Consider the following 24,634-nt stretch of genomic DNA (forward strand, 5'->3'; position numbering starts at 1 on the left):
AATTGCTATTATTATGTCTTTGGGGTTTTCAATATAGTATCACCAATGCAAAATTATATGCTGCTATCAAACACAGAGTTATAGCATGTTTTCGGCACGTATAAAACTGATTATTGAATACGTAAGTATAGTTCCTACTAATCAAACAATGATTAAAATTTAATACTAGTAAACTAGTAAAAAAAAATCTAGAGCAGTATATTAACTTGAAAACTCCAATACAGTATGGCTTTATTCATATTTCATCTCAGGAGAGATCAAAAACGACTGTTTTAAAAATTGTGAAGGTCATACATTAGGTGAAGGTCCTTCAACATTTGAAGGCCCTCGATAAGGTAAGGCCGCATTTTTTTACAATTCATTAAATACAAACAATATTGAACAATTGATATTTACATAAATGAAGGATTTTTAGACGAAATATTCCTTCCAAATTCTTTGACTAAGATGATCTCGGATTCTCGAGTGATAATGTTAGTAAATAGTAATTAGAATTACAATCGTTTATTATTTAAAATACTATTTGAGCCGTTCCATGAGAAAACCAACATAGTGGGTTTGTGACCAGCATGGATCCAGACCACCCTGCGCATCCGCGCAGTCTGGTCAGGATCCATGCTGCTCGCTATCTAAGCCTATTGGAATTAGAGACACTGTTAGCGAACAGCATGGCTCCTGACCAGACTGTTGGTCTGGATCCATGCTGGTCGCAAAGTTATTATGTTGGTTTTCTCATGGCGCGCTCACTTATAGGCTAGTGGCAAGGAGCATGTAAAGAGTCAGTGTTGTAAATTGATCAAAGCAATTTTCGTTTGAAATGTTTAACTTTGAGTTGCTTACTTATCATATCCATTGTCCAGTCATTTAATACGCTGTCAGATTCTTTTTTTAATTTGACCATTATTTTTGAAAATATATTAGTTTTCAATTTAGAAAAATCATTAACCAGAAATGCAGCCAATTTATTATTTATGATGCCATTTACATACTGCTGAGTTAGTTTTTTAGCAAATAGCCATAGAATAGATTAATTGGTGTAGTTTATTGAGTGTAAGATGCTATGCATGTTAATTTCCTTCGTTGTAATGAGAAGTGCATTGACGTACGCCAAACGATAGCTTATTAAAAAATTTCCTGTTACTACTTTGGCCGCGATTAAAAGATCCGGCTGACTATACACAGTATACATCCAGACATTTAGACAATTCTAATTATAATTTATTCATTCCATACGCCAGGGCCCAGTTTTTTGAAACTTTAACCGACTGTTAAACTAACGGTCGGTTCAATTTTGATTCAAAATGTTAGTATTGGCGGGAAACACTGGACTAATTATTATGTTTTAATTTAACTGTGAAGACTTTTAAGTTGTCAACATCCTTAACCATAGAAGTTGTTTCACTCATTTTTCTAACATGTCGAAATGTAACTCTAAAAGTTAGTCGAACGTTACAGCTTAATCACTTGTTAAACGTTCGAACAACTTGGTCAATGTAGATAGCTACCGCACATGAAATGAGCCGTGCCATGAGAAAACCAACATAGTGTGTTTGCGACAAGCATGGATCCAGACCAGCATGCGCAGTCTGGTCAGGATCCATGCTGTTCGCTAACGGTTTCTCTAATTGCTATAGGCTTTGAAAGCGAACAGCATGGATCCTGACCAGACTGCGCAGATGCGCAGGCTGGTCTGGATTCATGCTGGTCGCAAAGCCACTATGTTGGTTTTCCCATGGCACGGCCCAAATAAATTCTATTTCTTTGCTGACCTTTCAAACCCCATGGTTAAGAAGACTCAACACCGATCTAAAAGGTCCCTTTTAGATTAGTAAGGACAAGTGACACTGCTGAAAATGTGTAATACTTCAGCGTTTCAAACCTATGCATAATTTTGGAGGTCAGAAAATGTAGATAATATATGATTTTGAGAGCTCCTCTATATAGTGTAAATATTGCACGTGACTGTGTTGTCTATAAATAAATATACAGTGTGCTATCCAGTAGCTTTTTTCTACAATTACTTACAAGTGAAAGGATTTTCTTCGTACTGTCAGACTGCTTTTGTTTTTTCTTCGCTGTTTACTTCTATATACTAAGTCTATGTATTTTTATTCAAAACTCATTAGTATGCACTCGGATACAAGGTTTCTTTTTACACTGCGTTCTAGAAACTATTTTTATTGTTTACATAACATTATCAAGGCGAACATAGCCATGTACAAACTGAAATATAGTATATAACAATCATTATATTCAATCCTTTATTCTTCGGCGAAAGGCTGTGCCAATAAAACAAAAATTATAAAACGACAACGTAAAGTAATTTTCAACAACTGTTTTACTATCAACGTCAAAATTCAAGCAACTCTAAACAAATAAATTTATTTATTACAATACCTATTTTTGCATAGAAAGTGTTCTGTGAAACTCGTGGTGTGTGTGGAGTAGGGGGCTAATTTTCGAGGATTTCGAGGCTGACCTAATCCACGAAATTAAATTCAAAAGAAAAAGCGAAATAATTCCCATTTATTGCTTTTTGTGAAATAGGGAAACCTACGAATATATATCCAAGAGAAACATACGTTCTTGATAAATCATGAAATTTCATGCCTACGAAATTGAATGATTTCATAAAATGAGGGACAAGAATTATGTTTGCATTGTATACCGCACGCCAACAAAATGTATTTTATTGAAAACTACGATAAAATCAAACAAGAACACTGCCTGTGGATTCTATAGCTTGACATAAGGCAAAATGCAAAGGAAAGAGTTATGTTTCTTAGCCTACTTGCTCAATTCTTGACGATGAAAAAAATCTATAAACCTAATAGGCCAGAATTCTGATAATAATGCATGTCAGAGTTCTAGTTTCTGAGTACTTGAAATAAAGAAGTTTTCAAAGTTGAAAAAAAACTATTGCTCTTGTTGTATTCAAGTAAACTCAACCTAAACAAATATCTTAATCATGATAGTCTATTTTAGTTTAAAAAGGTCATTAATCTAACAACATCCATGCAACAGGTTATGGCTGTTGGCTAGGGCACGCATATAATGATAAAAAAACGTTTGAAAAGATTCAAAGCTTTTGTTCATAACTAAAGAAAAAGAGGACCAATAAAATAACCAAGAATTTCTAAGAACAAAAAGGCCATAACTATAACAAAATGAACGTGAGAGTTACGGTTCTTAACACATTATCTCATGATGAAAAACAAATGTGTATAAGTTCAAAGCTAGAGCTGTAATAACTTCTTTTTCAGGAAAAAAGTTTATCAAGAAAAATACAGCACGTAGGTTTCTTATGAAAGTGAAATTCATTTTTTGTTATTCATACAGTCACTGAATTGTGCTATGCCGTAGTCAAACGTTATGACCTGAAACAAATAAAAATGAAATACATCCAAGGAAATTTTTTTTCTTTTTTTCTTTCTTTTTTTTTTTGGTTTTTACGCTGTTTTTCAACAGTATTTCAGTTATGTAACGGCGGGCAGTTAACCTAACCAGTGTTCCAGGATTCTGTACCAGTACAAACCTGTTCTCCGCAAGTAACTGCCAACTTCCCTACATGAAATATCAGAGGTGGAGGACGAATGATTCCAGACATAATGTCTTTTATCAAATCGTCACGGAGAACATGCGCCCCGCCCGGGGATCGAACTCGCGACCCCGCGATTTGTAGACCAACGCTATCCCTACTGAGCTAAGCGGGCGGGTTCCAAGGAAATCTACATATGATACACTATGTCCTTGTAAAATTGCATAGTTGCATAGTTACCCTACATTAACACATATACACTGAGAATAGATCGTTGTTAATAAGTTTATTTGATAAACATAGTTTTAATAGTAGGTATTTCTATATACGACAGGCACCTTTAAGTAGTCAAGAATAATGTATGTAAGCCTGCTATGATCAAGATATGTGCCAATTCGCTTCCTTCCATGCAAAATTGAATATAACACAGGATATTAACCTTTACCCTGCTAAATTTCTGAAATGAACTGGTTCATCATTCAATTTGGACAGTACCACTTATATTATTCAAAGGGGTGTTCACTAAACATTTACTGACTGAATAGCGAACAGTGTAGACATGAGTCAGATCTTGGTCTGCACTTGTCGCAAAGGCAGAATCAATTTACGCCAGCAGACTAAAGGTTAAAATTTTTCTGTCCTTTCGCTGAGAATTTAAGGTAAAAGTTCTTTCTGTGTACATCAAAAGAGAGGTGAACCCAAGTCTGGTGTCATTAATCAAAAATGCAACAATGTACAAGATCACAAAGAGACTTTTAAGAAGAGCAATAAATTATCAATATTTTGGCAATAGAATGTACTTTAATTTGCATGATACCGTTGAACATTTGGTAGAAGGAAAAAAACCATAACATTCGACGGAACATTTAAATATAACTAATAATACAAAAAAAAGTTATCGACGTTGTCTCTTTCGTATATACAAAAAAAACACGAATATTTGTTAGAGTGTGTAATCGACGCTCTTGACAATTTCAACAATAGTAAGAAACTGCCTCCATATAAAACTACAAATATTCCATAAAATCATCAGTCGCATTGTAGGATATTGGAAGTGTAAAAGACAATATATAATCCGTGCAATTTTACAGGGTGGTTGACAAGATATTCACGTATTTTCAGTTAAGTTAATGTGCCTACAAGTTCTGAATCACCCAAATGCCTGGAACGTTGAACAATAACCTAAATCTAGATAGGGTTGCAAAAGGCTTAATACACTAGATGAGGTACCTAACGGTATTTTTTTGTTTCTAATCTGTGATTTATCGTATTTAAGTATAAGCAGGTAAATCTTTTATATGTCACGTTAAAGTATATTAGACGTCTGCTTCATATGATAATTGGTAATCCCGATTTCCTAATTTAAAAAGAAAATATACTTTTCAATTCTGGCTTTTTCGGTAATAATATTAGACAATACTATTCATGTTACAATCATAAGATCACTTACCTGGTGTCAGAATAATTTGTATATCTGATATATTAATAACGTAACACATAAGCACAGATAGTGATTGACTCCCTTTTCGTGTTGTCATTGCAAAAAGTATTGTTAATTTGCTGTATATAATAGAATTTGGGTCATTTGCGGCTGATTTGTGTTCATTATGTGGATGACTGGGTCCCAGCTTCGGACATTATGTCATATACAAAAGTTAAAGGGAACCAGATATTTGATAGAGCAAGTACTCGTTGTAAAACGTTATGTTTAAATTTGGACCGATCAGAAACAAGTTCTAAAATTAGCACGTCTGCAGAGAGCTCATTCGGTATCCAGCGGTTGAAGAAGACACATCGAGGATTCAACTAATAATTTATCCCAGTACCTTGAGAAGGAGACTATTGCAGTTACCCTATCAGGGCGGATAAATTATTAAAAAGAAGACTTTGGAAGTTCTTAGACTAAAGAAGAGTAGCAGAATTTCGATAAGGTTTCGAACTATAGGGCCAGCGCATAGGAGTTTTACCTTAAAGGTAATTTAATGCTATAAACGATAGCATATACAGGCTGAGCATCGGGAGGCTGAGACAGAGACCCAGTGTTTGGTAATCTACTGAGATAGTAGGAGAGTTCCAGCTTATAGACGGTTCAGCATTATTGGCGAAGTACAGCCAATGCATCGGGGATATACCTATATGGTAGTTGAATGCTACATATAATAGCATATAGGCGCTGAGCGTCCAGGAGTCAGGGCAATCATATAGAGTTGAAAGGACAGAGGCCGAGCATCTATGCGATAGGACTCGTATGTTGTTGATTCAAAGACATTGTCTGACGGGAACTTCAACAAAAAGACCAGTCAAGTATAGAGTCTCCAGCTTATAGGAGTTTGAGCTAATCATTTTTAATTGGAGATTGTTAGTTTGAAACATTTAGTGATTTGTCTGATCCCTGAAATTGTCTAGCTCATAATAAGAAATCATTTACGAATCATTGGTACACAAATCATTTAGGCGAGGTAGCCAGAGGAAAATTCTATATATGAGATATTTGGTCTCGCCAGCTCTACGTTTTAACAAAGGACATTCTACATCGTTTGTCAGCTAGTCTAAGACATAGTCACCTTAGCGATTGGACCCAAACCATTGTTCAAGATACTAAAGGCGTAGGCACTGGGTCATATAACCAGTATCCTGACACCTGGTATGTCCACCTTTGGTCTAGGAGGAAAATCCCCAAATATGTTTGCTTCTCGTTCATGCTCTAAAACAACAAAAAAAATTTGCCTATGCAAACACTTGCAAAAATAAAAACAAAGACAAATATCAAACAGGGAATACCACGTACCAAAATCGCAGCTTCCCCAAAACGAAACCTACAGCCCGCAGACGTGCACACCACAAACACACACACATGCACACACACAAAGCCAACACACGAGGACAAAACGAACAAATAAAGGAACTCACACACAAACACGCGCACACACACAAGAGGACAATACGAACAAACAAAGGAACACCGTGGGGCACCGCCTTGGAACGGTCAGTGGCAAAAACACCACTGGGGAGCTTAAACCGGTTTATGGTGCGCACCCAACCTCACTCTTACCCCTACCATGTTCCAAAGACACGGGACAGTGTAAATAAAAGTAATCCCCTCCAGGCACAGAAAATGATCAACATCATCATAAGAAGTTTTGAATAATTCTTTAAAAAATTAGAAAAGTGCAGGAACAATGCAAATACAGTTGTTCCTTAATACATGTAAGGAAACCATCCAGCTTGCTTACGGAAGGTCGGTGGTTCTACACATGTGCCCATCGTGATGAAATAATGTACAGAGGGGCACCTTGGGTTTTCCTCCACCATCGAAGCAGGAAAGACGTTTACTTATATGACGTATAATTGTTTCAGTGCGACGTTAAACCCTGCAATAACACATGTAGATTGTTCAAGTTTGTTTTCCAAGTAAAACACAAACTCGTAGAGTGAATAATTAACATTTAAGTGAAGGAAAGAATTTTGTTTTGACGAAATATCCCTTTCAATTGTTTTTGGGCAAAGATATTTATGATTCTGAGTGATAATGTTTGATTTTAAAAAATAGCATGTCGGCATAAAAGTCTGAATTAGTAGACTTGCACTTACATGCTTCAATGCTTGCAATTTCTATGCCGATTTTAGCTAAAAGCCAATTAAGTTTACTACGGCATTCATGTGAAATAGTTGCAAAAATGTGATAGTTAAGGTTAAGCAGTACTGTATATCACAAAACCACAGATTTTTTTTAGTAAACGAACAACATCTTTACAAACAACCTATCTGTCCAATACAGTTTTACTGTTCTGTTCCGTAGAAGTAGATACTTAAAATATTCTAAAAAAGTTGCCCCCTCTCCCACCCCCACACAAACACCCTTTAAAAAGAATGCCATTTGTAGATATGTAAAGTTTAAGTACTGGGACATTGTTGTAAATGCATCAAAACGAAGACATGTAACAGCTTTTTAAAAATGGTGAGTTTTTAAAGGCGTTGAACCGTCCAGAAGTGTGGTCCCTTCATGAAGTCCCTCTCCGGAATTCAATACACATATGTGGTTTTGTATAATAATATAAATGTTTATATGCTTTTTAATTTTCATATAAAACAATTCTTTCTTTTTTATGATTTGATGATGTTCGAACTTTTTCCTAACTCTTAAAGTTAACTTTGTAAAATTAACCCCCGCGGTAGTTGTGTTATTTTGTATATCCTTGGCAAATTTATACACTGCCATTGCAGGTGATAAATGTTTTTTCGCTTGGATACATTTTTTATTATATCTTTTTTACTTTGTTTATTGCTAGACAGTTTTTGCAGGGGCAAATAACATTAGGTAATTTTAGGTATACATTGAGTTGTATATATAACGTTTTTGTTCTTATTCAAAACGTTTCATCACCTTGCCTGTTGCCAATTTAAGTCACAGCCTTTCCTTACTAATTATTTATTTTTACTGATACATTAGTTCTGACGGGCGTGACAGATATTTAGTCAGACGCATTACTTCATAAGAATTTATTGCTAAATTTTCTTGGGTGTTAGATGTTAAGCATGATAGTTTCTTTTTTCTAGCTGGAAGAAGTAGAGACATTGTCTTTTCAAAATACAGTTCAAATAAATATATCAAATACCTTAAACCTGACATTTGTTAAGCATATAATGCAAAAACGTAAATAGGAACAACTTAGGTTTAACTGAATCTGTTCATGAGAGGTAATGTGAAGGTTTCACGTGAACTTACCTAACTCTTGTTTAAGATGTCCTGTTACAACTTTCGGTCGCGGTGGAAAAAATCCGAAGTATTCCATTCTTCTTTTGCGAAGCTCATCTAAAGGCATAAATAGTACGGCAAACATTTTATAGAAACATTATAACTATCATTGATTGCATGAACACATAACAAAAGTACAATCTGTATCAAATTATTTGTATAACTAAAAGGGACACATTTCCTCCTTGCATTGCACAGTTATCATTCAATTATACTGAATGTCAATGTCGGAAGTAAGCGATTGCTAGCGGAATTGAGTGTGTTCGTTTCATTACCATATTTGATATCTGTATCGTTACAAAAGCGTTTCAGTAATTTTGTATTATTTGAAAATGCGCAATGGATGCAAGCGTCCCCTAGGGAATAGAGTTCACTTATCGATCGTTTTATGTCTATCCAAATTGAACATTAAATAGATTGTTTGGAATAATCTTATACTAATAATTGAGCCGAACCATGTGAAAACCAATATAGTGCATTTGCGACCAGCATGGATCCAGCCCAGCCTGCGCATCCGCGCAGTCTGGTCAGGATCCATGCTGTCCTCTAACGGTTTCTCTAATTGCAACAGGCTTTGAATGCGAACGTGGATGCGCAGGCTGGTCGCAAATGCACTATGTTTGTTTTCTCATGGTGCGGCTCATTTCAATTCGATTATGATGGAATCATGAAGCTTATTTGAATCACTCCCAAATCATCTACTGATGTTATATGAGAAAGCATAGTCATATGATAAGATACAGAATCTTCAATGGTTTTCATGATACCGTTGAACACTGCTAGAAAAAAAAAATAAAACATATAACGTAACAAATTGCTAACTCCTAACGCAAATAAAAATGTACATATTCCACGGCTAAATGCGAAACCCCGTCATGCTAATATTAAATGGGCTTTATGATCCAAATTGCAAATGATAATAAAAGGCAATATTTATAAATATTAACCATATTGCATTTCCATTTCAATCTTTAGATATCCAAGGATCTTAAAGTGAAAATATGCGCATTTTCAAGTAAAAATCCAGCTGAAATAGATGTGTGTGTAAAATGGGTGGAGGGAATTATAGCTTTTAACCCAATATACCAAACTCTTACTGTTACAAGTACGAAGTAATAACTTTCCAAATATGACTTTTCTTATTTTGACTGGGGCAGTCTTTTTAAGAAAATTCAAACTGCACGCAGGAGTTGCTTCCCTTCAACTTCAGAAATCTCTACCTATAGGTAAGGGAGATTGAAGAAAAGAACTATTATTTTCTTAGTCCGATTTCTTCATTCTAAAGCATCAACTTCAAATACTTATGCGGCACTATCGTTAATTTAACACGTTTAAATGTACAGCAACCGAAAATTGCTTTTATAAAATATTCACCAAAAACACACAATGTGCAGTAAGATGCGCATAATGCCACTTATGAACCGTAATAAATCGGACGATAAACTGCAAGTCTAAGAAAGCATTGTTTATTTTTATTCTTACATACTAACGATTAATAATGATAAAGATCATGCTGAGCTGTTTTCATCAGGGAAGTTTTGAACCGAAAACTGACAATTTGACGTCATAACTGGCAAACACATGTAGTTAAATTGGAATGTACATAATGATTTTTAAATAAACCCAATTAAGTGATAGTATATCGAGGGCTTGGTGCAAAACTATTGTAAGTGTATATAAATAAAGAACAAAATACAATAGTTTTGCGCCAAGCCCTCGATATGGAAATTGTAAATATGTCTGCTTTTGTTCCATTATCAAGTATTCAATCACTCATTTGCTTATAAATGGTTGTACAATAATGTTATCTACATTACATAAATGTCATCTGAATCTGTACACACTTGATGTGCTTCCAAACGGAATGTTTTGCTTTAAGTAGGTGGTTAGTGCATTGATGAAATTTCACAAAAAGCTATGTTATGTTTTGTTGCGGGCCTTCTTTGCTATGCATAGCTCTATGACTGTGTTTGGGATGTTCTGTGCTACTGGGAAATCTACCCTTAATTTTTTATCTTAGACTAACACGTGAAATGAGATACGATGTTGTAATTAGATACCTGGTTCCGACGTATTTTCCTCTTCTGAAGCACTTCGTCTGTCTTCATCTAAATGAAAATTTTATTACATGAACGAATTATATTTCAATGCTATTCATTATAATCACGGCTTCTGAAATTTTCCTTTATATTAACTACATTTTCTACTTAATTATATAAACATTAATATGAGTAACAACATAAAAAATATATAATACTTAATTTAAGTACTTTATACAAATAGTTAGTTTGTTAAATATACTTGGTAAGGCTTTCGAAGATTTAACTCATACTTGAAAACATTTTTTATAATAAAAGGATTTAATGGATGCGTATGGATAACATAATTACGATTGCGTTTGAGAGAGCAAAAAAATAAATCATGTATCTTATAAAAGTAAGAATGCTAGACTACTTCGAAGGAGAGATATCATGCTGCAAATTTACACGTTGCCTACTGATCTACATGGTAATAGGTACAGTCATGGCTATACTGAATGTAATCATATGTAAAGTCGAGGAAAAGAAACTCTGAAACAACACAGTCTCATTATAAAACCCCGTACAACGGATATGTGAAAAACATAAACAGAGTAAAACAGAGACGACAAAAATAGACACAGAAAGGAATTTAACCACTGCTGACCTGGTGTTCGAACATGGGAAGTTCCAAATTGTCCGTGTACAATATTACCCGGCTCTTCCGGCTCTGACATAACTAGATGCTTCGGTGGGACAAACCTTTTAATTTCGTGTGGGACGTGGATATTTGTGTCTGTACTGCGACGCAAAAACAGGGCTGTTGATGGACTTATTTCATAACCAAATCCTTCAATATCTACAATTCCTTCCTAAAATGGGGAAGATACATTTTAAACGTGAATAGAATACATACATGACATTTCTGCAAACTTTTTAAAGCGTCTTCCAAACGTATTTCCTGCCCTTTCTCGCATTTTCAATGGAAACATTATTATAACCTCTGAATGTAACAAGGATTATTTTATCAAACTAAACAAAGAGTTATAATTTCTCAGTCAGTATCAATCCCGAAGGAAAAAGCCCAGTTATCTATTAAAGTCAACATCACCTTGCTGGGTGGTTATTACTGTTAGAGTTCGTCTTTTTGATATGATATATGATAACAGTAACTCTTCTTTGTACACATGATTGTGATCTTTACATAATTTATATTAAATAATAAAATCTGTAAAAAGATCCCTTTATAACATAGAATGCAACAAAAGAAAATGATGGCAGACGTTTGATTGAGCTGTTTATGATATGTGCAACACCCCTTATGCCCTCTATCCCCGGCTTAGAAGAATTCTGTTACAGTAGAACTGAATATACTCTATGATCCCAAAGAAAAAGAAAATATAACAAGACTGAGTACAATTACCTAGAAATTTTACAAGCACCACACGGCAATTATAGACTCAAGTTGTGATATTTAATAAACTCTATAAGAAGATCCTTTGGAAGCATAGAATGCATCCATGCAAAGTCATTACAAACTCAGTTTGACCGAGTCTATTCATTAGAGGTTATTAAATATGCAACATCCCGCACTCCCCGTACCACCAGCTTAAGCAGAATTCTATTATAAATAATAAAATAGAAAAAGTGTAAACTCCACAGATCACTCAACACGAAAAAACAAAAATGTTGCAGACTCGGTTTGATTGAGCCTGTTCATGGACGGTAGTGGAAATCGATGCTACCGTCCGCGCCCTCTACCCCGGGTTGAGCAGAACTCAACATTTACACATGCTAAAAATACAGAAAACAATTTAAAGACATCCGCAGATGTGTTAAAATCCGTCAAAGAAACTTTTGAATGCATAGACCGCAACCAAGCAAAGTAGTAGCAGACTTGGTTTGAGTATGTTCATGAGAAGCAATGAAATGTGCAACACCATTCAAAACTGAATGTACTTTATGATGATAATACAAAATTAATGAGGCACAGTACGGGATGACAGTACAGTCGCCACATGACACTTAAAGACTGCTTAATATCTTTAAGAGGGTTCTTTGGAAGCATTGAAATGCTACCGAGCAAAATAATTGCAGACTCGCTTTTACTGAGAGTAATAGAGTTTACAAGACCCTTACGGTCACTAGTACCGGTTCAAGCAGATGTCTGTTATAGTATAATGCGTTCGCGTAAGCATATCTGTGTGGATTCTCTTCTCACAACATGCTTTCCATATTGTATTTATCTACGCAAAATGTGATAAAAAGTAAGATAATTACTCACAATCATTCTACGACACGGACCATCGGCTTGGGTTTTGCATGACACTTGAACAGCAGCTCCTGTTTTCTTGTCCATGTAGTACTTAAAACCCTGAAAGTCAAATCAATAACAAGTCATAGGAAATATTAGGTTGTTTTGTGGAATTGTATCATGTCAAGATAATGACAGAAAATAAATAGGACCAAACGACAAACGAGAGTGATATGAGTGTAAAAATTACCTTCCATTATTTTTTTGCAAGGCGATTAGAAATATAAATCCAAATTTTAGTATACAAATGCAAAATCTATATAGCAATATCATCGCGTCCTATCTGAAATCTCTAACCAATGCCCACTTTCATTTTTAAAGCGTATACTGTTCAAATTCATACTATTAGTGTAAACATGATACATGCACAAACTGTTTGGTAACAAAGGCAATATTGTCATCCCTTGATCAGACCCTATCTTTCGATTCAATGGCTCGTTCCATATTAAAAAAGGCTAACGCAAGGTTAAAATATCTATACCGGAAGAAAAGTTATCTTACTCAACACACCAAGAAACTTCTTGTCATGGCCCTAATCCAATGTCATTTTGATTACGCCTGTTCTATATGGTACCATAGTCTGACTCAGTTACTTAAATCCAAGCTCCAAACCACACAGAATAAGTTAATGAGGTTTGTTCTGGACCTTGATGCTAGGTCGCACATTGACCCAGAGCACTTTAAATCTCTCAACTGGTTACCAGTCAACAAACGTGTAGACCAGATTATCCTGTGTCATGTTTTTAAGATAAAAAATGGGTTAGCCCCGGACAACATGGGAGACAATTTTATCCCACAGGATACTGTTCATTCATATAGGACAAGGTTAAGTCACAAAGGTGGTTTTGCTGTTCCAAAGGTCAAAGGTTTTGGGTTAAAGTCCTTTTTCATTTCTGGTATTTCCCTATGGAATAAGTTGCCTGCTAATATAGCACAGACTGAGAAATTACCTGTTTTTAAAACGTTAGTAAAGAATTATTTACTAGACAGTTTAGCATAATTACTTTAATGTGTTTTAATAACTAGTTAATGTGTTTTAATAACTATTCTTATGGCCTTCGATGTATGAACATTTTAATTTAAGCTCGCATTTTACTTTTTGATATAGTTTTGCAATTTCCATCTAGTCACATAATTCTTTATTTGATATAGCTGTGTAATTTCCATCTAGTCACATACTTCAATTTCCATCTAGTCACATAATTCTGTAAACTCTGTTATGCCTCTCTATGTCATGCCACCAACACAAAGGACCACAATGGAAATAAGAGTTTTCTCTTTTTTGTGTAATCCTTGGTGACGGTGTGCCTGTCATGGCTATTTTTAATTTCATGTATGCATTATGTTATTATGTTGTAATTACTATACATCTTGTTTTTAATTGTCCATGTATGTGCACTCCTTACCGAAATAAATCTATTTATCTATCTATCTAATAGAATGATACATTCAATAGACAAATATGTCTTTACGACTTTACTTGCTGTTCTCCTGATTTTGGATAATCAAATGACGTTTTGAAAGGTTGCAATAACATAAGCAAATGCGAAAGTTCATCTTTGGTTGTACATTACTAGTTGAGAGCGACATTTAGAGAACAGAACACACACGCGTTGGATATACGAATATAACAAACACAAACATTACAAAGACACTTACCACTATGGGTTTTACGTTAAGTTTGAAGGGCTGATGCTTCCCTCCCTCTACATCTGTAGTGTAAACTGGTGCATTTGGGTTCAAATGCCTGTTTTCTTGCAGCTGTATTTTCATGTCAGGACTTGTACCTCGCTTCAGATTGAACTCCAAAGTCTCTGGTAACCCCATATTTAGATTCCTCTTGTCATGGTCACCATTTATATCTTCCAGCAGTACAATTTCTACGTAAGATGTAAAGTTTAAAGTAATTAATCAGATTTGGAGGCTTAAAGTCAGTCAAATAATGCAATCTTCCATCAGTGATTTTGAAATATGTGCTTAGAAACAGCAAAGTCGATTTTAAAACGATTTGAGACTGCATTCATGGAACGTGACTTATCCTACCGTACAATTACTTTTGCTCTTTTTTCATATGTAAACTGTATGTTATAACCTAGACCATAGAATCAAAGACATGATGATAAAATCAAATATTTCTATTGCAAACTAATAAGAGGCTTTAAATGATAATAGCTGTATTGCAGTTTGACAGCGAGGGGCTATGTTACTAGTGAATGAAATACATAATGGTATTACTATTTGAAATTTCCAAAGCCAAATATCATTTGGAACTCATATAAAAAAAAATAAATATACGTTCGCGCTACTACAGTTTGTGTAAACTGAATTTTCCGTATACGAGTGCTGACCAGAATAAGCAGAACTACGTACATTTTAATCCAAGTTTCTCCTATCACAGAATAATAAACCATTAGAATATCATGTAACGCAGGCACGATCGCGCGTAAGTACCTAGTAAAAAGTATGATTTTACAATAACTTTACATGAATTATTTCATGTCATTCAGAACTAAAATCCTTTTATACTGCAATGTTAATGCACACCCCAGCAACCCCATCCGCGCTACGCCCGCCATCCGCCACACACTTGCACGCACGTATGCACGAAGACATGAGTTTCAAATTTAGTCAATTATTATCCTATCCGGTGGATAAAACTTTGGCCAACTCTGTCTTGGTATATAGGCTGATAAAATCCCCAGTAATGACGTAGCTAGACTTAAATATGATAATATTTTACTAATTAATGACTCGGTTCCGATACATTGTCCCCTTTTGAAGCATCAAGTTTGTCTTAATCTAAAAAGTATTATAACATGAACCAGTTACACTTCGGTGTTATTTACGTCAATGACACATCTGAAATAGTCTTATTTATAAACTGTGTGTTTTTTTTATTCTGATATATAAATATTTATACGAGTCATAAAGTAACAATTGATTGATGACTTCTATCAAATTATCTTTGCTTTACTTATATCAGATCAAAATTTCATTTTTTTTTTTGAAAATATGTACAATTACATCACATTATCAACAGAAACATATAACAAACACTAAAAGTTCGGAATGTTATTAATTTTAGTAATTAATTACCCGGTTCCGATACGTTGTCCTCTTCTGAAGCATCACGTCTGTATTCATCTAAACAAAAAAATTATCCCATGAATCAATTATACTTTAGTGTTATGCACGTAAATGACACATTTTATGTCGGCACCTGAAATGTTTCCATTTATAAACTCAGTTTTAACTAGAATATCTAAGTATTGATATCTAACAACTCCTCTTTGCTAAAGTATTATTATATCTAAATTTTATGTTTTAAAATCTGAACAATTGCTTCGCAGTATATATATTTAAAAGTGTTATAAACATGTTATAGAATTGTTAGACGTCCGAATTTGCGTCGTGCATATCTCAAACGTATTTGACCCTGAGCCATCAAACCTCACAGGCTTGGTATTCAGCACGAGAAATTGTGCAGCTGGTGTTTAAATTGAGATCTCACTCAGCCAGACTAAAGTAATGGCCATTGACCTAGTCAAAAATATGCACGAAAAGGGCCTAATGTTTTGACACATGTAATTCAAAATGTATTAAACCTATGGGTTATTATTCAGCATGTGCAGTTACCTAGGGTTTTGTTAGAAAATTCACTCAAGATAAGAGTTATGACCCTTTATTTAGTCAAAAATATGCATAAAATGGCATAAACGTTTGTGTCGCAAAAATCTCAAATTGTAGACATAGGGTCATGAAACATATTCATAGGAATATTATTCAGCATGTCCAATTGTGCATCTAGATTTTTCCGGGTTTCTGTCAGCCAGGCAAGAGTATGGCCCTTGATTGTCAAAATTATGCATCAATAGCATAAAAGATTGTGTCGCATGTATATCAAAAGGTATTTGACTTAGAGTCATAAAATATTAGGGGATTGTTATATAGCAATGTTGTGCACCTGGTATCTGTTTGGGATTCCGCTCAGCCAAATTGGAGTTATGGTCCTTGACTTAATGAAAAATAAACACGAAGTGCTTAGAAGTTTGTGCTGCATATATCTCAAAATGTTTCATAAAGTCATAAAACCATGTAGAAATATTTTCCCGCATGTGAATTTGTGCATCTAAGTTTTCTTATTTTATTTTGCAAGAAGAGAGCTATACCCATTGACTTAGTCAAAAATTAAAAGTTTGTGTCATATGTATCTCAAAATGTACTTGAACTAGAGTCATAAAACAGTAGAGGATTGTTACATAGCATATGAAGTTGTGCACCTGGTGTTCTCTTTGGGATTTCACTCAACAAAGGCAGAGTTATGGTATTTCACTTAGGGAAAAATACACATACAGTGCTTAAAAGTTTGTATTGCATTTACAAATGTACATTGAAAAACATTTCACCTAAAGTCATGAAACTAAGTACAATGACATGCGTCGGGGCACCTGTGTCCTCTGGACACACATCTAGTTTCAATATAAAATATTTTTGAGGGTCGTGTATTTCAAACATGGAAAAGTATTAACTTAAAGGCACTGACCTCCAGATCGTACGACAAAAACATATTTTCATAGAAATAATGGTATATCCTAAGGAAAATCAGTCCGTAACAACCCATGCAAATTATATGTAAAAAAAGAGCAATGACAACAGAGCGGACACATAAAGAAACGAAACAGAGCACTGACAGTCAGTCACCTGGTATCCGTACAAAGGAAGTTCCAAATTGCCCTCGCATAATGTTGTCCGACTTATTCGCCTCTAACGTTGATGGAATAAACCTTTTGATTTCGTGTGGGACCTGGAGATGTGAGTCTAGGCCGCTGTGCAACGACGGGACTAGTGACGGCCTTATTTCATAGACGAATCCTTCAATTTCTACAATTCCCTCCTAAAATAGGAAAAGACATATTTGAAACGTGTATAGAACACATACTTGACTGTTCTATAAACTGTTATATGTGTCTTCCAAACGTATTTTGTTTTCAACAAGTCCTTTCGCACTAGTGGACATTATTTCAACTTCTGAATATAACAAAGATACATGTTTAGAAACAAAATATGGATTTATAATTTATTGATCAATATTGTCTAAAGGACCATTATGAACAAAATTTTCTTGTTTGGAAATTATTAAATTTGGATCGTGCTTTAAATATAGATGAAAAAGGTACATGTTATGGATTACTCTCGTATACTCCTAATTATAATATTTACGCGAATTACATTAAAGTTTCGTAATTTACAAATCTTTGTGGATTTCCTTAAAACAAACATACCATGTTTTTTAAATGTATTAATCTACGTAAATTTTGATATAAGAAGCATATTTATTGCTTATTAACAAGGTCATTACTCACTATCATTCTATGACAAGGACCATCAGATTGGGTTTCGCAAGACACTTGAACAAGAGCTCCTGTTTTCTCGCCTCTGTACTGTTTAGAACCCTGCAAGCCAAAGCAATAACTTTTATTTAATAAAGCAATAGGAAATATTAAGTTGATCTGTGGATTCATATCACGCTGAAGTGCCAGCACAAAATTATATAATATAGGACGAGGGAGCCTGATATGGCATCCTGTATCTTTATATCCATACTTAAGTACACAGCCATAAAACGTTTATAAGTGATATCATATCATATCTGAAATATCTTACCAATGCTTTCTCTCAGTTTTTCAAAGTATACAATGTTCAAAATCATACTATGTGTAAGGAAGGTACATTTACAAACTGTTCTGTACACAAAGGCAATATTGTCCTTAAGATGATGCATCCAAAGAAAGATTAAACCGTTACTTCTGCGCTTCTTGTTCTCCGTAATTAAAACCCCCAAAATGAATTGACTGTTCAAAAGCTTGCATTAACATTTGTAGGTAAGAGAATTTATCTTTAGTTGTACATTACCAATGGAGAGAGTCTTTTATAGGGTAAGTGCACATGTGTGGAATATACGAATACGACAAAGAGAAATATTACTAAGACACTTACCGCTACAGGTTTTAAGTAAACTTTGAAGGGCTGATGTGTCCCTCCCTCTACCTCTACCAATGTCATGTAAGCATTTGAGTTTAATTGTTTGATTTCTTGTAGCAGTAATTTGATGTCAGAACTGGTGCCACGGTTCAGATTGAACTCCAAAGTCTCAGGCAACCCCACATCCATATTGTTCTTGACGTGGGCACCATTTATTTCTTCTACTAGCACAATTTCTACGTCACCTGCGGACTCTACAGTATCTGGAAACCCCTTACCAATATTGTTCTTGACGTGGGCACCATTTGTTTCTTCCACTAGTACAATTTCTATGCCAGCTGCAGACTCTGAAGTATATAGAAACCCCTCATCAATATTGCTCTTGACGTGGGCACCATTTGTTTCTTCCACCAATACAATTTCTACGTCAGCTGCAGACTCTGAAGTATCTGGAAACCCCTCATCAATATTGCTCTTGACGTGGTCACCATTTTTGTTTTCTTCCACCAATACAATTTCTACGTCACCTGCAGATTCTGAAGTATCTGGAAACCCCTCATCTATATTGCTCTTGACGTGGTCACCATTTTTGAATTCTTCCACCAGTACAATTTCTAAGTCAGCTGCAGATTCTGAAGTATCTGGAAACCCCTCATCTATATTGCTCTTGACGTGGTCACCATTTTTGAATTCTTCCACCAGTACAATTTCTAAGTCAGCTGCAGATTCTGAAGTATCTGGAAACCCCTCATCAAAATTGCTCTTGACATGGTCACCATTTTTGATTTCTTCCACCAGTACAATTTCTGCGTCAGCTGTAAGGTTTGAAGAAATAAGTCAAGTGTTATGGTTTAAAGCAGCATGCCTCCAGATTTGGCTAAAAAATAATCTTTCTTTCAAACTGAAGTTTTGATTATATTATGAACATTAGAATATGAATTTTTGTTTCTAAAATATTTTAAAAATTCCAAATCAAGAAAAAAAGATGACCGCGTCGGGAATCGAACCCTGGACCGCCGCGGCAATAAAGACATTTTCCCGTCGTCGTAACCAACAGCGCTATAACTGAAATAGTGAATAATGACTTCAAAATATAGATATTTATAATCGAGACAGTTTACCTGGAGTAAAAGCATGACAAACACTTTTCGATTTTCACTGTAAAAAGTAGTAAAAACAGCAAATTCTCATGTGTTTCCGTAACAAAAAGTTTGTCAGTAATTAAGTTTTAAAGCCTTCTTAAGAAATATAGCATTTATTTCAAGATATCTGAAAACAAAATTGATGTCGAACGATCTAGAGGCATGCCGCTTTAAAGACCAGCCGAATAATGCACGTTTGAGATGTGTGCTTAGAAACAGCAAATTTGATTATAAAATTTAATTATATGAATGTGGACTGCATTCTGGAAATGTGCCTTTTTCTTAATAGTCTACCAATATCTTAGGAAAATGTGACCTCTGATGGCATTTTTTGTTAATGCTCGGATACTAGTATAAAAGTGTTACTTAGGATCATACATGAAATTTAAAAGGGGCTGCCGCCTTCTAGTGTTCCTCATTACAGTATAATGGGGTCGAATGTCAAATGAGTGCATTTACAAATAAATTATGCCGCTATGCACTCGTTTTATTTCCATATTGCCATCTTAATTGGTTTAAATAATGTGTCTCAACGCCCTTTAGTGTTTTTTTTTTTTAAATAAAACTGATGATAATATTAAAAATATATATCATATATATTATATTATATAGAATAATATATATTATTATATAGAATAATATATATTATTATATAGAATAAAATATATCTGGGAAAAATGGCATACGATGGCAAAGTGTGTTATACTTGACATGTTTGCTAATCTTTATATGTGGATCAACTGCAGAAATATTTTTGGTACTGCCGTATCCAAGGGTTATTTTAATGTAATTTCAAGGTCACAGACATGTCCTGATTTAAATTCATTTAACCGTAGGGTAACAATAATGTAAAAACAAAGAAAAATATCAAACAGGGAATGCCACGCACCAAAAGCGCAGCCTCCTCAAAACGAACCCCCCAGCACGCAAACGCGTGCACCACACACACACTCAAAGCTTACACATCAGGACAAAACGAACAAAACATACACACACACACTCAAAGCCAACACATAAGGACAAGACGAACAATAAGCATACACACACGCGCGCACACAAAGTCAACACACAAGGACAAAACGAACAAACAAAGGAACACAGTGGGGCACCGCCTTGGAACGGTCAGTGGCAAAAACACCACTGGGGAGCTTAAACCGGTTTATGGTGCGCACCCAACCTCACTCTTACCCCCACCATGTTCCAAAGACATGGGACAGTGTAAATAAAAGTAATCCCCTCCAGGTGAATCTCTAACACACGTAATGGAAACAAAAAGGCATGGCATGTAAAACACAAAAATGCTCGTGTATAAATATATAAAAAGCAAACCTTAAGAACCAAAAACGTATGTACTCAATGCCTTTTCAGAAGACAGAGCAACAAGAGAAACACCCTTAAGGGCCCGACGAAACAGGCCAGAAGACAAATATCAAAACAGTTCAGTCCTGTTAGGATTTAAAAACTGCTCATCATAGAGTCCTCCCCCTCTTCCGTCAGACGCAATCAAAGAGGGAAGCGTAGTGTCCAACTGTAAACGGGTTGAACACTAAACATGCGGTATGTCTCAAAACAGTTGGGTCGTAACCTCTTTTAATAAAACGTTTGATAATCTTTCCAAATACATTTGGAAAATTACCATGACCCAAGATCTTACGAAGTTTGTAAACCACATCCCCATAAAAAACGGGTTTAGAAATACCTTCTCGCAGAAGTGTCTTTAAATTACTATTGAATTTTAAAACTAAATCAGAATTACGATAATAAAATTTAGTAAAATATTTAGGCAATTTGTAATAACGGTAGCCTTGCTGAAGAAGTTTACTTGTAATATATTGATTACGTTCATTGAAATGCTTGACATGACTACACGCTCTGGCAAACCGAATTAACCCTTAAATTAAAAGTCACATAGATTAGTAAATTCCAAATCACAGCAGAACACTTTGATCCTATGAATTTAATGAAATTCAAATTATTATATTCTGAATGTTCAACTATGTTCAGTTGAAATGGAACATCCGTCAATATTTTCAATGTTAACATGTTAATTTTTATCAGGTTTGTGACGTCATTAATGACACCACATTAATGACAAAATCGTTTAATCCCGCAGATGGATGGAGACCAGCAACAAGTTACACTCATTCTGTGACTTTTTATTTTTGGGTTACCTTATTTGAACTTTCATGGCTCAACGAATGTACACACAATTGATTTCGCTCTTATGTTTATTTAATTGAACTCGTCAATAAACAATGTGTCAAATTTTCATTCAAATCTGTCAAAATTTGGCAGAGATTACAACAAAAGTCATGAGTGGAGTTGTTGAGTAAATGATTATAAAATGACATTGCAAATGCATTTCATTCACTTCAGGAAATGCACTTCAGGCAGCAATAAAATTTGAATTTAAGCTTTGAATTGACTAAAAAAAGAATATTTACATATTGCACAACTTTTGAGAAATGTGTTCGAAAGAGAAAATATGGTCGGTTTTTAGGAAGAAGACTACAACGGAAAATGAATTACATATAAATATATAAAAAATTCTCACATAAACAGTTAAAATCACTTTACTGTCATGTATACAACCAAGTATTTTTAGCTCAATAAGGTGAGCGCAGATCTAAGGATCGCGGGGTCGTGAGTTCGATCCACATTGTCAGGGGTAATTTCGTCCTCCACTTCTGAATAACATGGAGAAGTTGGCAGTTACTTGCGGGGGGAAATGCTACTACTTGTAGAGACTCCAGAAACACTGATTAGGCTAATTAACCGCCGTTACATGAATGAAATACTGTTGAAAGTAACATTTAAATATATGAAATGCTTCTCCAGCGCAGTCCTAAACAAATAATGATTTCAATGCTGGTGATGATTCATTGTATGAAATATATTTGTGTTAATTTGTCCACGCGGTAATGGTTAAATAGGACCATTTTAGAGGAATAACTGAAATATTGGTCACATTATAGGTGTACACAGTACATGTACGGTCACTGGCACCAGATCAGAAAGAAAATGCCTCCGTACGTGTTATACCCTACCCCTAGGTATTCTATAAGAACCATGGTCATGAACGGGAAAATATACTACCCCGTTTCAATCGCACATTTCATACCTAAAACATGCAATGTGGTAAATGTGTACTATGGATATCAAACAAGTGGTAATTTATCTTCCATTGTGTACCGGTCACATTTTTTCAATACATTTTATCTTAGAAAAACAACGCGTAGTTTATAGTAATTTCAACATTACACAAAACACTTGCTTGAACTTCCCTAATGAAGTTCCGTTCTAGATTACAAAACCATTCTGATTTGGCTGTTGTGAAAATGTATGTTAATCGTCATTTTACTACACGTGTTCGCTAAAATGTAAATATGCAGCATTAATGAGCAAAATGAATAAAATAAACAGAACAGCTGCAGACCAATGTACGATTTCAAATTAAAGATCATATACAAGATGAATTTCATTCATTATTTCGAGTTTTAGTGTAAAATTGTTATTTTTCTTTAATTCTGTTTTTGTTTGTTTACGTTTCGCCAAACATGTGCACACAGCCATGACCTCTAGACTGGATGTTCATTAGGGAAGGTCAAGCAAGTTTTTTTTCTGTAACGTTGACGAAAGCATAAAGTATGTTGATAATCTCAGCAATATGGAATACTGAGACAATGTGACAGGTGCACGATGGAAGATAAATTATCGCTTGTTCAATATACTAGGTACCCATTCACCGAACTGCGCGTTTAAATTGAGAAATGTACGATCAAAACGGGTTAGTGCACTTTCCCGTTCATGACCATGGTTCTAATAGAATACCAAGGGGTAGGGTATAACACGTACGGAGGCATTTTCTTTCTGATCTGGTGCCAGTGTGTACGGTAATAAAAAACAGAACAGATCTGTAGGATTTTAACTAGTTAAGGGGACGCATACTTTGAAATTAGAAAAAAGTGGGTGGGGTATTATAAAATTCACCTGCAAAAAAGTACAAGGTTTTGGTAAATGAAATGAATACTGTTTCAACTGTTATAAGTACACAAAGGATTGCTCACTAAAATAAAAATGAGAAAAACTGAAACAAGAAAGTTATTGTTGAATTACATAAGACTTCTTGTGTACATTCAAAGTCAACAATTAAGACTTTTTGGTGCAAAAATAATAGTGCTCCACTTTGTCCAAACATTTATCAATGTCCTACAGATTCTAATTTAAAGAAAGAATGTGAAATAAGTTCACTGTCTTGCTTTTCATTTGGCATATGTGAGCTAAAACACATTATTTAGTTTGTTTACAAAGTAGTGCATAAGAAAAGATATGGTGGTCAAGGAATGCCACATTACAAAACTAAAAGAGTATATTCCCCTTAATACATTAAACATTTATCGTTACAGAAGTCTAGTGGCTTACAATAAAGGCCTAGAAATGTTGCCATTATTAATTTTTAACTTGGTATTCATGAACTACAATGCACTTAAATATCAAAACACATTCAACAAACTTTTGAAAATGTACTGTCTTAAAAATCCCTAAAATAAGGTATGAAATTTGGTTGAGAGGTCCAATCAATGTGTATGTCTGCAAAAGCAACATTCTAATCTTGTTCACAAAAGTTACTAATACACAGAAGGAATGTCAATGATCAAAACTGGACGAATATACAGTTATCCTCACTTTAATGTCATTTATAATTTGTCCTTGAATTCTCCACCATACTTTTCATAAATCTGTTTGCACGAGTTGCACGAGAATGCCGTCATTCACGTAAAAAATGGGGTCAAATAAGTTGTAAATGCAATATCATGTAAACGTAATTAATGGATTATGCAGTTCAAGATAAACTTTATCTCATAACGTAACGAACATGTATAA

At 34.7% G+C, this 24,634-nt stretch overlaps 1 protein-coding gene across 4 annotated transcripts in view; it reads right to left on the bottom strand.

The window, feature by feature from the left end:
• The window catches only part of LOC123535799 (uncharacterized), a 401,923-nt gene that overhangs the window by 32,603 nt on the left and 344,686 nt on the right, over nt 1-24,634 (bottom strand). For 2 of the 4 annotated variants that reach the window (XM_053527908.1, XM_053527907.1), the window contains exons 2-10: nt 18,624-19,423; nt 17,990-18,079; nt 17,328-17,520; nt 15,723-15,770; nt 14,286-14,506; nt 12,597-12,686; nt 10,980-11,184; nt 10,355-10,402; nt 8,265-8,351 (exon numbers count right to left, since the gene is read on the bottom strand). The exons of 1 other annotated variant lie outside the window; for it this stretch is intronic. In XM_053527908.1, the coding sequence (XP_053383883.1) occupies nt 8,265-8,351; nt 10,355-10,402; nt 10,980-11,184; nt 12,597-12,686; nt 14,286-14,506; nt 15,723-15,770; nt 17,328-17,520; nt 17,990-18,079; nt 18,624-19,423 (1,782 nt within the window). The remainder of the gene's footprint in view (nt 1-8,264; nt 8,352-10,354; nt 10,403-10,979; nt 11,185-12,596; nt 12,687-14,285; nt 14,507-15,722; nt 15,771-17,327; nt 17,521-17,989; nt 18,080-18,623; nt 19,424-24,634) is intronic. One more of the 4 variants, XM_053527911.1, reaches the window with a different exon arrangement.

The sequence above is a fragment of the Mercenaria mercenaria genome, chromosome 17 (assembly GCF_021730395.1).
Source record: "Mercenaria mercenaria strain notata chromosome 17, MADL_Memer_1, whole genome shotgun sequence".
NCBI lineage: Eukaryota > Metazoa > Mollusca > Bivalvia > Venerida > Veneridae > Mercenaria > Mercenaria mercenaria.